The 12,370-nt window shown below is 39.7% G+C and overlaps 1 protein-coding gene across 1 annotated transcript in view; it reads left to right on the forward strand.

Moving 5' to 3' along the window:
• The window catches only part of dsb (scavenger receptor class B member debris buster), a 67,846-nt gene that overhangs the window by 21,736 nt on the left and 33,740 nt on the right, over window positions 1–12,370 (forward strand). The window contains exons 2-3 of the mRNA XM_019043437.2: window positions 6,417–6,508; window positions 7,304–7,464. Coding sequence (XP_018898982.1) covers window positions 6,417–6,508; window positions 7,304–7,464 — 253 coding nt within the window. The remainder of the gene's footprint in view (window positions 1–6,416; window positions 6,509–7,303; window positions 7,465–12,370) is intronic.

Consider the following 12,370-nt stretch of genomic DNA (forward strand, 5'->3'; position numbering starts at 1 on the left):
TTTACTGGCGTAACACGCATGTCCAGAGCAAACTTCCAAGTCACGACAGTTGCTTCATTTTAATTCTGAACTCATACGGTCGGATCATGATGATATTTCCCAGACGATGAGAAGGTCAATCTTAAATCTGTCTCCAATAAAACTATACAGCACCATCATTCATCCCAATTGCTAAGTACCTAGGTGGAAGCTGGGCAATGCTTCTCATGATTCAGTGAAAACAACCCTTGTCATATGACTGCGTTCTCAAAACATAAAATTAGGTACATACAAGTTACTCGTATTAGAGGCTCCAAGTCAATGCATCCTTTCTCTCGCGAAAAAACGTAACAGCATTTCAATGATGGTATTTTCCCGCGCAAATTTCATTTTTACCAGGAGAATACGATAAAATACGAATTTCTAGGGATATTTGTAAATATTTTTCTTCCAATTTTTGAGAGGATTTTATTCGCAGTTTCGTTGAAAGTATCTAAAATTACAAGAAAAGATAATTTAGAGGCTTGGAGGACAAGGCGCATAAGTGTAGTATTTGGAAAAAATGAGACATTAATGATCTCAAGTAAAACTAATCTTAACACGTATTCTGTGAAAATTTCTCTCCCAAATTCCAATTTTTAAGCATCAAAAAGTCAGTTTGAACTTTCTTTCCGCCATAAGGATCCACTTAATTTCGAAACGTCAAACACGCTTTTCTCGAAATAGCAAAAATGCACTTATGTGCCTTGTCCTCCAAGTCCTTCATTAATGAATTTCCTTCAAAATACATATTTTATCACAAGAAATCTGGCAACGTCCAGATCTTGATACGGCGTTTTTCCTTAGCAAGATAGCCTAGTTCAGCTAGAGTCCCTTTATTGGATGTCACAAACGGGAATAAAGATTTCACAAATCGAACGTTTTTTAGAATCCTCGATCAACCCATTCCCGAATTCCTGTCTCCATTCCCTCTCTCCCAATTTGTTCCTTGCCGTACCCTCTATTCTCCGGCCAATTCCAGTTTATTATCTTTGCAATTGGTGAAAATGTAATCTTGATTCCCGTTCGTGACATTTTGAAGGCCTAAAAAACGGGAACCAATGAGAAATGGACTCGCCTTGTGTTTACTCTCAGTATGAAGGGACTCTAAGTCCAGCTACGCAAATAAAAGTGGAGAAAAAAAGAGCGGCGATGAATTTGGCAAGAGGCAAAGGAACTGGATTAGGATTCCAGCGGCGAGTTGGCTAGCTGGAGCGTGCGTCGGATCATTTCCTTTGATTGGCGAGCAATTCAATTTTACGGAGGTACGTGCTCCCACGCACTCGTGACATTTCATCGATCATCGGTGGATTCCCGACCGAAAATCCTTCGTCCCCGCGGAAAACGGCTTCCGAGTTCCGGGATGCGCATCGCAATCGGCGGCGCCGTGTCGCGTGCTCCCTTTCTGCACTGCGCATCCGTCCAGACGCCATCTCGTCCGCGTGCGCATTCGCGTGAGAACAAGCGTCGCCGTGGCCACGCGCGCAATGTGCACATGTGCAGCGCGCGCGCCACCACCTTGGGTTCCGGCAGTGGCGTCGTTGCCTTGTCCCACGATTTTGGCGGGAAAACCCGGGTTTTAAATGCCAGGCTCACGTCACTCTGCCGAGCCGAGGAAAAACGCCGTGAGAATACTCCCATGTTGCCAATTTTATCTCGATAAAATTATCACAGGATCTTCGTCTTGAAGCTTGTGTGCATTTCAGAATTCCTAGTCTATATTTGAACAAAAATTTTAATCCTCAACTTTTTTGTCTAGAAACTCCAAGACTTCATAAAGCTCCCTTAATTTTTGAGCTCTCATGGTCGGTCTTGCGTCAACATGTCTAGATTCTCTCCCTCTATGTGCAATCGTACCAACAATGCATTTTTTTTAATTTTTGGGAGTTACGGGTCCTTTCACGTATTTATTTTCCGAGGACAATTATAAATATTTTTCCCTCAAGGTTTTCAAAATCTATAGATCAAATCGCGAGGGCAATTATTTCAACAATCGGAGGAAAAAAATTCACAAGTTTTTTAGAAAACTCGCGTTCCATCGAGCAAAAGTTGGCAACATCAAAGCACTGATACGACGTTCTTTTTCAGTACGGCAGCAGCCAGCACTGTCCTTGACCCTTCGTAAAATTACGTGTCTCGCGGTTACAGATCTACGGATATCCCCGGCCAAGGATTCGTCATGAGGAGATTTGGCAGATCGCCCCCCCCCCCCCCGCCCCCTATCAGCGTGGGATGTGCCAGAACAGCGGATAAGGTGCGTCTTGAGATCTGTCTGAGCCTTTGTTCTATATCGAAAAAGGAAGAAATAATTCTGACTCATCCGAGGAAATAAGATTCAATTTGATGTTTCATGACAAGTTTACAATTGTTTCTTGGGTGTCCGAATTTGTGTGAAATAGACTAATTTAATCACACATTTGGTCGTATCTATCCTAAAAGGAGGGATTTATCAATGTATGCATTCGATAGGAAGGATGTACATGTGAGTTGCAAGCTTTATAGTTCCCGTTGACTTTTTTCATTTGTACATAGTTCCCTTCAGCATAAACACGTCCATTTTCAAATTCAATCGAATTCATTTCAGAAGTTTGTTTCTATCATTGACAGATAGTGAATTCGGCATTTTGTAAAATACCCTAGGAGATTATGAAAATTTGAACAACTATGTATTCAAAGAATACTGATTATTTCCCCCTAACATTTTAACAATTTCCCCTTTTTCTAGAAATTCAAGTACGCCATTTCTTTTAAATTCATCTTTCATGATTTCACTCACAGTTTTTCGGTTGATTCTTGTTTAGTATCGTTCTTCATTTCTGAGAAAATTTTCAGCGTAAGGTGATGACAGTCAATTGTCTGTGAAGAAAGTACTTAAATAATACCTTAAAGCACATTAAAATTTCACAAAATATCATTGATACAGATTTAGCGTCGTTCTTCGTTTTTGAAATTCAAAAATATCATTTCTTTGGTGATAAGAAAGAAGAAAAAACCATTAAAGAAACTCGAATTTTACCTCGAGAAAAATTTCTTAAAAATCTTCATCACATTGCCTTTATGCTGAAAAATCTAAAATTCTCGAGTCAAAGAGTGTTCGTCTTTACAGAATCGCCTACAAACTGGGAAATATTATCCATTGACTCGGAAGATCAATTTGATCGAAACTGCAAATGAACCTTCAAACGAGTGAGGAAACCCGAGACTTGGAAAATCCAGACTTAATGGAATGAGGGAGTACTGCCGTCCTCAGAAAAAAACGCCGTATGAGCCTTCAAACATTGCCAAATTTCATTTGATTAAACACACATTTTCTGATAAACTCAAAGAAAAAAAAATCTTCAGATGTTTCAGATAATTTTGTTTAAAAGTTTTACGCATGGTTTTTGAAAATTCGAAAGAAGAATATTCGTGATTTTCTTAAAAAAGTTGTATGTTTGGGGAGGAAATTTGGGAGTACTCGAATGCTCATACGGCGTTGTTTCTTTGGACGGCAGAGTAGGACGTGGAGCGAGTTTGAGGCAAAAAACACGGTAGTATTACGAAACTGCACCGCAGCGCAGCGCGATGCCGAGCGCATGCACATGCACCCAGTAGAGTCGTCAATTAAACTGCACTGAGCGGCTACCGACTCGTTAACAAACCATTAACGAGTTATGCAAATAGCCACACGTCAATTTTCTCCAATTTGCGCGCGCTTCTGTGGTTTAGTAATTGGTATTTTCGCTGCGCCGTAAACCTCTCAGCTTGATTCCTTCCTACGCATGGCTAAGCCAGCCTCGACTGTCACCCATCCGGCAATGAGTGAGCATTTTCGTGGAAAAACACAAAAAGAAGCCAATCCTTTTTCTTGTGCGTTATCTTGGGACGTGAAAAACGTCGCTGTGGCGAGTGGCTCTCCTGTCACTGTACTTGCGTTTCGAAAATGTGAATTTACGTTATCGCGGACAAGCAAACTTAGTTCGGGCATTCCCAAAGTTGACAGACACCCTGAAACGAGTGACAAGCTTTCATAGGCTCTTTGATAGCCAACTTATTAAAGGTAGGTTTCTGCTAAAAAGTGCGCAAAGTTTGAAGAAATCCTCACAACCTAAGTAATGCCACTATTTGTCTTGCGTTTCCTCAAGAAAAATCGCATTCTAGCTCCCAATTTCACCTTGTCGGAGGGTCAAGGGCACTGAGAGCATTCTGTTGTATATTTTTCTATGCCTAAAACCTTATGCGTAAAACTCTCCCTTATAGTTGTTAGCTGATTTACAATTCGTGGAATTGTGATTAGCTTCCCGGACCTCTAAATATCCTCACAAATGCGGTGTATCAAAATTTAAATGTTTCATTATGAAGTAGTATCATTATGCAAGTGTGCAAAAATGAGAGAATACTACAATTAGCATGAAATGAAATGCGCACCTCAATTTTTAGCTAAATAGAAGCAAGACAGGGAGAGAAAGAGGGATGGAGGGAAAAACAAAAAACAAGCCAAGACATTGTAACTAATTAATTTTTGTATGGCAGGAGACTTAAACGCGCGATTAAGAAAGTATTTGATGTGCCGCGTATAATGTCATTATTGGTCGTCAATTATAATTATCTAAAAATCTCCCAAAACAGCAAATAGTTTATGCATCCCACCAAAAAAGTTTAATTTTAATGGGGAATAATTGTGTAAATTTTAATACTGCACATATATTTAGTATTTTTAAAGAAAAAAAAAATAGTTGCACAGTTTTGGAAACACTGTAATCACGCTGGTTCCTTTTTGCTAAATGCGATCCATGAGAGAATCCTGCAATGAAATCAGGATTGATGGGGATTTTTGTTACACAGCAAATGCAACTGAACTCCCATTTTGATTTGACGTGGTTATGCTGTTCTTAATAGGCCTCCTGTGCTGTGCCGTGGGCGTCATGCTTCTTGGTGCCCGCATGTGGTATGCACCATGCTGTTTGATCTTGATCCCGAGTTGTTAATTTTATCTTATGAAATTATTTACACCGCTATTTCCGTGCTTGCCAACAATTAGGGAAGTAATCGAGGGGATGCGTCCTCACATCTCTGGAGGCTTCTCTATCTCGACGGAAACGACCTTGACCAAAACAAAGAGTTGGCAAACCGTTGCCAGTTCATTTGAAAAATACGATTATCCGCATCCAATAAATTTGAGAAGTGAAGTTGTTAATGAACGCTTACACAAGTGTACGTGCAATGGACTGTATTCGATAGTGGTTCGATGTATCGTTTGGTTCAAAAAAATAAAACGTAACCTCAAACCAAAATTTAAGGATTTAAGATGGAAAAGCTGAAAATGAGAGGAATCCTATCAACCTCTCGTTTCATTGGCATTTGGTGCTCAAAAGAATAAAGACATCGATCCCAGAAGACCCGTTCCCTCAGATTTCTAAATTGACTTTTGAGGCTATGTTTAAATGTTGAATTAATCGATATCGATACAATTTCACCTGTTTGATGTATCAAATACGATACAGATGCAAGTCGAACTGTTTACTATAAGATCATCGAGTTAGAGTCCACGTCAAATAAGTTTGAGTAAGCTCCGCCATCTCGTTGACGGCCGGAGGATACCGCGCAAGAAAGGAACAATCCGATAATGTGAAAGGAAAACTCCGGTTTGCAATTTTGTAAATTTCTCGTCACTTTTAACTTTCATATTTCGGGGTATGATTGTGGTACAAATTTTTTCTAGGCCTCTCTAAAATGCTCTAGGAAAATTTTATGACAATAATCTTTCAGAAATGTAAAATAAGAGCAAACATTTTAAAACAACAGAATTGAGATTCATTCTTTCGCAAATTTAGACGTCAAGCGTTAAATTTCGTCGTATCACTATTGGTTGTATGTTGCAAAACCATTTCTATGTGTATGAAGCCATCACAATGAAGTGAGTAAAATATTTGAAGCCACGGCATGATCTGACGTAAAATTTAAAGTCATGCCGAAAATGACATAATTTGTACCTCAGTCTTGATTAAAATTACAAGAATACTGCGAAATGCAGTATAACATGTCTCCAGCACAACAACTTTATCTGGCGATAAAATCATTATTTATTAAAGTCTCCATCCTTCGATAATCTGCCCCAAAAAAATTGATAGTTGGACTGATCTGTCATACTGATTAACAGATGACATTATTTTCTCAGTGTTATAACCATCCACTTTCCTCTTATCTTCGAACATCTTTATATTAAGTCAAATACCGATGCAAGATTCTCGCGCTAATGAATATATACACAATCTGGCATCGAGGAGACTATGGTTTTATAGCTGTGGTTTTTAATTGTGCTTATCGCTAGGACATCCGTAATAGCGATGATCCTCATAACTAACAAAGCATTGTATTGTTTTGCAGTTGAACTAATTTGGTTGTACATTTGTTTGCAGGGCGCCTCGCTGTTATAGTCATTGGGCTTTTCACATTAGCCATAGGAATCATATTATCGTCAATACCTTGGCTGGATTACCTGATACTCAAGGTAAAGTGCATCAAAGTTCAAGATTCCTGGGAGACATTTGGCCAGTCTATGACTCGGCTTTGCGGTTGAAATACGTTCATCCTGAATATGCAGCTTACTAACTAAAATCCACTCAAAAGAATCTTGAAAACATTTAAACTGTGAAAAAAAAAATTGCCGTTTTTGACTTAGGTTTTAAAATGAAAAGCATCGAGATGAAAAATCTTTTGCCTCAGTTTGAAAGTGCTTGAACTTTTGACATGAACTCTGAGCGTTTTGAGAAGTTTATATTATGTAAGATATACTTTGGAGGTACCTACAAATAGGTACCTACCAATATTCTATACAAGTAGTTGTATTAAATAAAATTTCTGGCACAGTGAAAGTTCCTGTTGTAAAATGCACGGTTTTTAAGATTATAAGAGAAAATTTCTGCATTGAAAAATTGTTTTCGGACAAAACATGAAGGCGAAACCAACCAAAAAAAAGAAACAAAAAACATCCCAATAATTTTAAATGAGAAAATTTGGTTAGCTCAATCCTTTCCCCTTTATTTATTTCACCTCCTTTCTTTTTTTCCGCTGGTCACAATGACTATGTAGGTATTATTTATCCAACGCATTCAGATTGGTGTTTGATCATTTTTATGGAAGTCTCTTAGTAAAAAAATGAGTCAATAATTATCGAAAAAAAATTGCTCTTACATGACATCTGAAGATTGCATAGTTGCAATGCGTTCTTACAACAGTTCCAATGAAGATATTATTCTTTTTCCGATGTTTATGTATTGTATTTAATGTATCACTTTTGTTTCAGAATTTGAGGTTGTGGAACGGTTCTCTTAGTTACCATTACTGGCAGAAACCCGGTGTACTCAGGCTTACCAAAGTATTCATTTTTAATGTAACTAACCCGGATGAATTTTTAAATCATGGTGAAAAACCTAAGCTTAACGAAGTTGGACCTTTTGTTTACCGGTAAGGATATACTATTGTTTTAATCGTCTTACTTTCTCAGACGCCTGGTATTTATCACAATCCTTCACATACTCACATGTCCTTTGTTTTAGCTAAAATACATCTGAATTTAATCGTGTTTATGCGATTAATACACTAAAGAATACTGAATTTATAACCGAAAAGCTACCTAATGCAGATATTGTAATTAGCCGAGAGTTTTGTTTCATTCAGAAACTTTATAGTGTGAGGAGTCAATTAAAAAAAAGTGCGAAAATGTCAGGTAAAAAATCATCGTTATGGAAGAACTGTTTCAGTTGTCTAAATTCTGCTGACGGCATTTGACGAGCCAAACTTGTGCGTCGCGTGCCCATCCATGATGAGGAGGTTCTTGTGAGAATTCCCGGTTGTTAATGACTTTTTTTTCGGCCTGCGAATTCTGCTATCTCCTTAACCCGCTTAAAACAAACAAACATTCTCAGGCATTTTAAATAGTATTTTTTCAAGACTAAATATAGATGAAAGGTCGTTGCTTTCGTGAAAATTCAATGGTATACACTATTCAAAATGGTAACATTGATTAGTCGACGTTTAGCTAGAAGGAAACTATGTTATTTCGAAGAAAAGCAATTTCGAGGGTAGTCAGAGGTTGGTGGGACTAATGATGTCGTGAGCGATTAAATTGTATTGTTTCGCAGAGTGACAAATTTTCCTTCCTCAAAATTGGAATCGCTACCAATTGGTCAATTTTTGGAATGTTTGAGTGTTCTTTCCGTCAAATAATGCGAAATTAACAATCTAAGCTCTGCCGTGCTAAGGAAGAACGCCGTATGAGCCTTTATACGTTGTCAAATTTCTATTAACAAAACAAAAACTTCCGAGAAATTTTAAAATTATTTTTCCTTCAGTTTTCAGAGAATTTTTTTTCATAATTTGATTTAAAGTGTCTGAAAATTTCAAGGAAAAATATTCATTACTTTTTCCAAAAGTAAATATTTTACGAAAGGATGTTTGGCAACGTACGAATGCTAATACGCGATGTATTTCCTTAGCACAGCAGAGGTTAGGTTAGTACCTCGACCCCTCCCCCACCTTAAGGCACATTTACTCCAACTTCGTTTCAAATATTGGAACATGAAACATACTCTATCACATGCGCAGCTGAGCCATTCATGACTTTGCGAAACGAATAGAATGCGACAGGACATACATCTCGATTATTTTTGATGTCAGGGAAGAGAAATTGGTGGATTTAATTGTAATACGTCGCAGGTCAAAATTGTCAAAATGGTGCCTCGGGTTAAGAAGGTCAGTCGGTTAAGTCCCGAGCCATCGACACCGTATCTCATAAAGTGAGCGAGATGCGTCCGAACCGATCGTCCATTAGGTTACGTAGCCGGCGGAGGTGCCACAGATAACGGTAAAAACCACATTTATTCATTTCTACACTGATAATAAGACAATTACTTTTAACTACCTGGCAACATTGTAGCCGGAGCACGATCCCCAGTTGCTTGCGAATAACTTGCAATGGCCCAATGAAAGATATTAATTATTTTGGCTGGCCACATGCCAGCATCCTTATCACTCGAACACATGTTGTCAAATGATGACTTCCATCTTGGCGAAAAGACTCCACATGCTTAAGATATCCTATGGTAAAGAGTCAACTCTCTTTTTGAATATTTTGAGCTATCACCACGCTAGCGTAGTTAACGCTCTTTCCGGCGATTGTTAATCCAGAGAACAGACATTTGGTTGAATTTTAATTATAAAATAACTAGAACAATGAATTTAATGATCAAATAAATTATGTGCAGAGGAGTAAACACCAATTTACATATTGTTTTACTTACTTGCGATTGACTTACGAAAGTTCCTGAACCACGGAAAAAAATAAGATCTTTTGTCCACTAGGGTTAGAGAAAATTTGGGCCCAGGCTGGTCTCTTAGACTTTTCCTCTTTTATTCCAACGTATTCCATTCTTTACCTTTAAATGACACAAACGAAATTTATTCTAATTTTATTTTTTTTATTTTTCCATGCTATCCGACAACTGCGGAATGTCCAAGTGGTGAGTTGTTAAGAAATAAACTGTGAAATCTCTGTTAATTCCTCGTTGAAGAGACTTTAATGAATGATCGATCTAGGAGCAGGAAAGTTGCTGACACACCGTGGTTAGATTTTTGACACGTCTTAATTTTCCTCACCTCGTTGGAGTTAACATATGCAGCGGTAAAAAATGAATTCTGCAACGTTAGCATGAGGATTTCTGGAACCGGTTCTTTACACCAGTCACGCTGTAGGACTATTTTTTCATAGATTTCCTGTGGGAGTCTCGATTTGACAGTGCTTGACTGCAAATCAGTCAAATTTCTGCGGCATTTCATATTCTGTCGTCTGATTGAACACTGCGGTCAAAATCTAATTTCTATTCTCCTCTCTTTCTTATGGAAGAAATTACATGCATTATCGAATATATTCTTATTTGTAAAATTAATTCATCGATTGGCAACATAAATTTTCGCTAACTGGTAAATTTTGATGTACATATTAGATACTCGGATATACATTACTCTTCCCCCAAATTGAGTCTGGTAATATTTCGTCTTTTTTACTAATAATGTTGGACCTCTCCCTCTCCCTCCTATGTACTTCCATTTCCTCCTTTTTTCGTCATTCCTCCTTTCTCTTTTCTCCTTCTTTTCTCCTCCCTATTTCACCCTAGTCCCCCCTTTCCTTCCTGTTCTTCCCTTGGATAAAATCGGATCCTATCAATAGATATCATTTACAAAACCTCCGAGTTGAAAAAATTTAGTCGACTGGATGGCGTGCAAGCCCGGGCGCGGCCGCGAGAGAACATGAGATCGTTTGCAGGTCAACTGTTGGAGCGATGAAAGTGCAAGTTCTTACACTGGACGCCGCGCGCCGCGGGACCGGCGGCACGCCACGCCACAAGCCGTTAGTCACACTCACCTACTGACGAGGTGTTCCTTATGCGCCCCTTCTCCGGCCGGCCGGGGCGGGCAATGCGCGGCATTTCCTGTTTTGTGGCGACCGGCGACCCTGCCCGGATGACCGGGTTTCCGAACCGGAATGAGCATGAATGAAGAGTGACCTGGACACGAGCACGAGCAGCTGTTCGCTCTGTCCGAGAGCAAGTTACATCAACGAGCAGGAGCGCTTGAATGCTTGAATCATCTTAGATAATACCGAGACCTCCGACCTCCTCCGTGCTCCAGGGGGACACCGCACCGAGCCAACGATACTCAGTTCGCTGCGCCACGGACCCCGACCCACGGGCCTCTCAGGGACCTCTCGGCAGAAATGTTTCGTTTCAAATTCATACATGGCGGAAAACGTTTTGGCTCCGTTCAACGATATAGGACACATTAATGCTAAAAGAAACTATGTTACCCGCAAATCCTATGCACATAGTTCCTTTTAGCATAAAAGTGCGTTTTTGATAGACATCAGCCCTCGCCGTCAATGGAGTTCTTGCATGTGTCAGGGATTTGGGATTTGTGATTTTGGTACTTTACACCTGGTAAAATTTTGCGAGAAACGCGATACCTCCTTTATTTTTCTCTGAAATCAGCTTCTAAGCTCAAAAAAAGCTCTCAAAGATCAGGGTGCAACGGAGGAAAAAATCCATGCTACGTAAAGCAAATATATTAGCAGGGTTGCCATTTTGCTTGAGAGTTCCAAGACTGAAACCACGGTAACCGTGCTAATGTCTTTGTTCCCTATCTGTGCATGGAGAGTTTGACTATAGATATAAAGGTGAACTCTCAACGTAGCAAGGGATATCTCCTCCGTTATGACCTCAACTCTGGAAGCTTTTTTTGAGCTTGGGAGTTGATTTTAGAGAAAGCCAGTGACATTATTGTGTTTCTCGCAAAATTTAACAGAAGAATAGAGACGTAAATCGATGATCTCTGATACGTGCAAGAACTCCATTACCCGGTGACTGCGCTGACAGTCTGACGATTGTCCTTAAACTCTTGTTGAGACAACGTTTTTTACCCGGTGACTATCATGACGATTCAACCCTCACTGCAAGAGCCAGAGACAGTTGATTTTAAAGGTATCTACCGTCTGGTTGAGAATCCTTCAATCCCTCTCCTTTCGTCAATTTATTCGTTCTTATTTTGACGAATATGAAGAAATTGATTGATGAATGAGTGAAAGACGCGGGGAGACCACAGCGCGGTAATGTTTGCCATTGCAGATCGCTAATTGATCATTTGAGTGAACAATGTATGTATACATTTCGCCTTATCACATCATCTGCTCGGTTGCCAAGACACCAAGAGCGATACGTGTACGGCCACGGAGGTTAAAAGCAGGGATTTGCGGGTTGGTCGGTTGGCAACGGCCCGATCGGGTTCCAGGTAGGCGAGCCTCACAATCAGATATGAAAACAATTAATGATGCAAACTGCATCTGATCGCGGCCGCCTCCCGCCGTAGCGCCGCAGCCGCCGATCCACCCCACCTCGCCCCAATTTCTTTGGCGCATTGCAACAGTTTCTGTTGATCACCGAACGTTTAATAACCGCCGCGCCGTCCAAACAACACTAAAAATTGCAACCGATCATTACGATACACACACACACATGCATACTCCCGCGCTAAGTAAAAACGCCGTACAAACCTTCAGTCCTTGCCATACTTCCACCAATAAAAACTGGATTTTCCTGAGAAATTTTGGGCATTTTTCTTCAAAATTTTCAGATAATTTTCTTTGGAATTTTGTCTAAAATATTTGAAAATTTCAAGGAAAAACAGTCTTAACTTTCTAGTAAAAGTACCTGTTTTAACCGAGGAAATTTGGCAACTCTCGAATGTTCGTACGCCGTATTTTCCTTGGCACAGCAGAATACCCCCGCGCGAAATCACTCATACGTCGTGATCGTGTTCGGAC

This window comes from Bemisia tabaci, chromosome 4 (assembly GCF_918797505.1).
Source record: "Bemisia tabaci chromosome 4, PGI_BMITA_v3".
NCBI lineage: Eukaryota > Metazoa > Arthropoda > Insecta > Hemiptera > Aleyrodidae > Bemisia > Bemisia tabaci.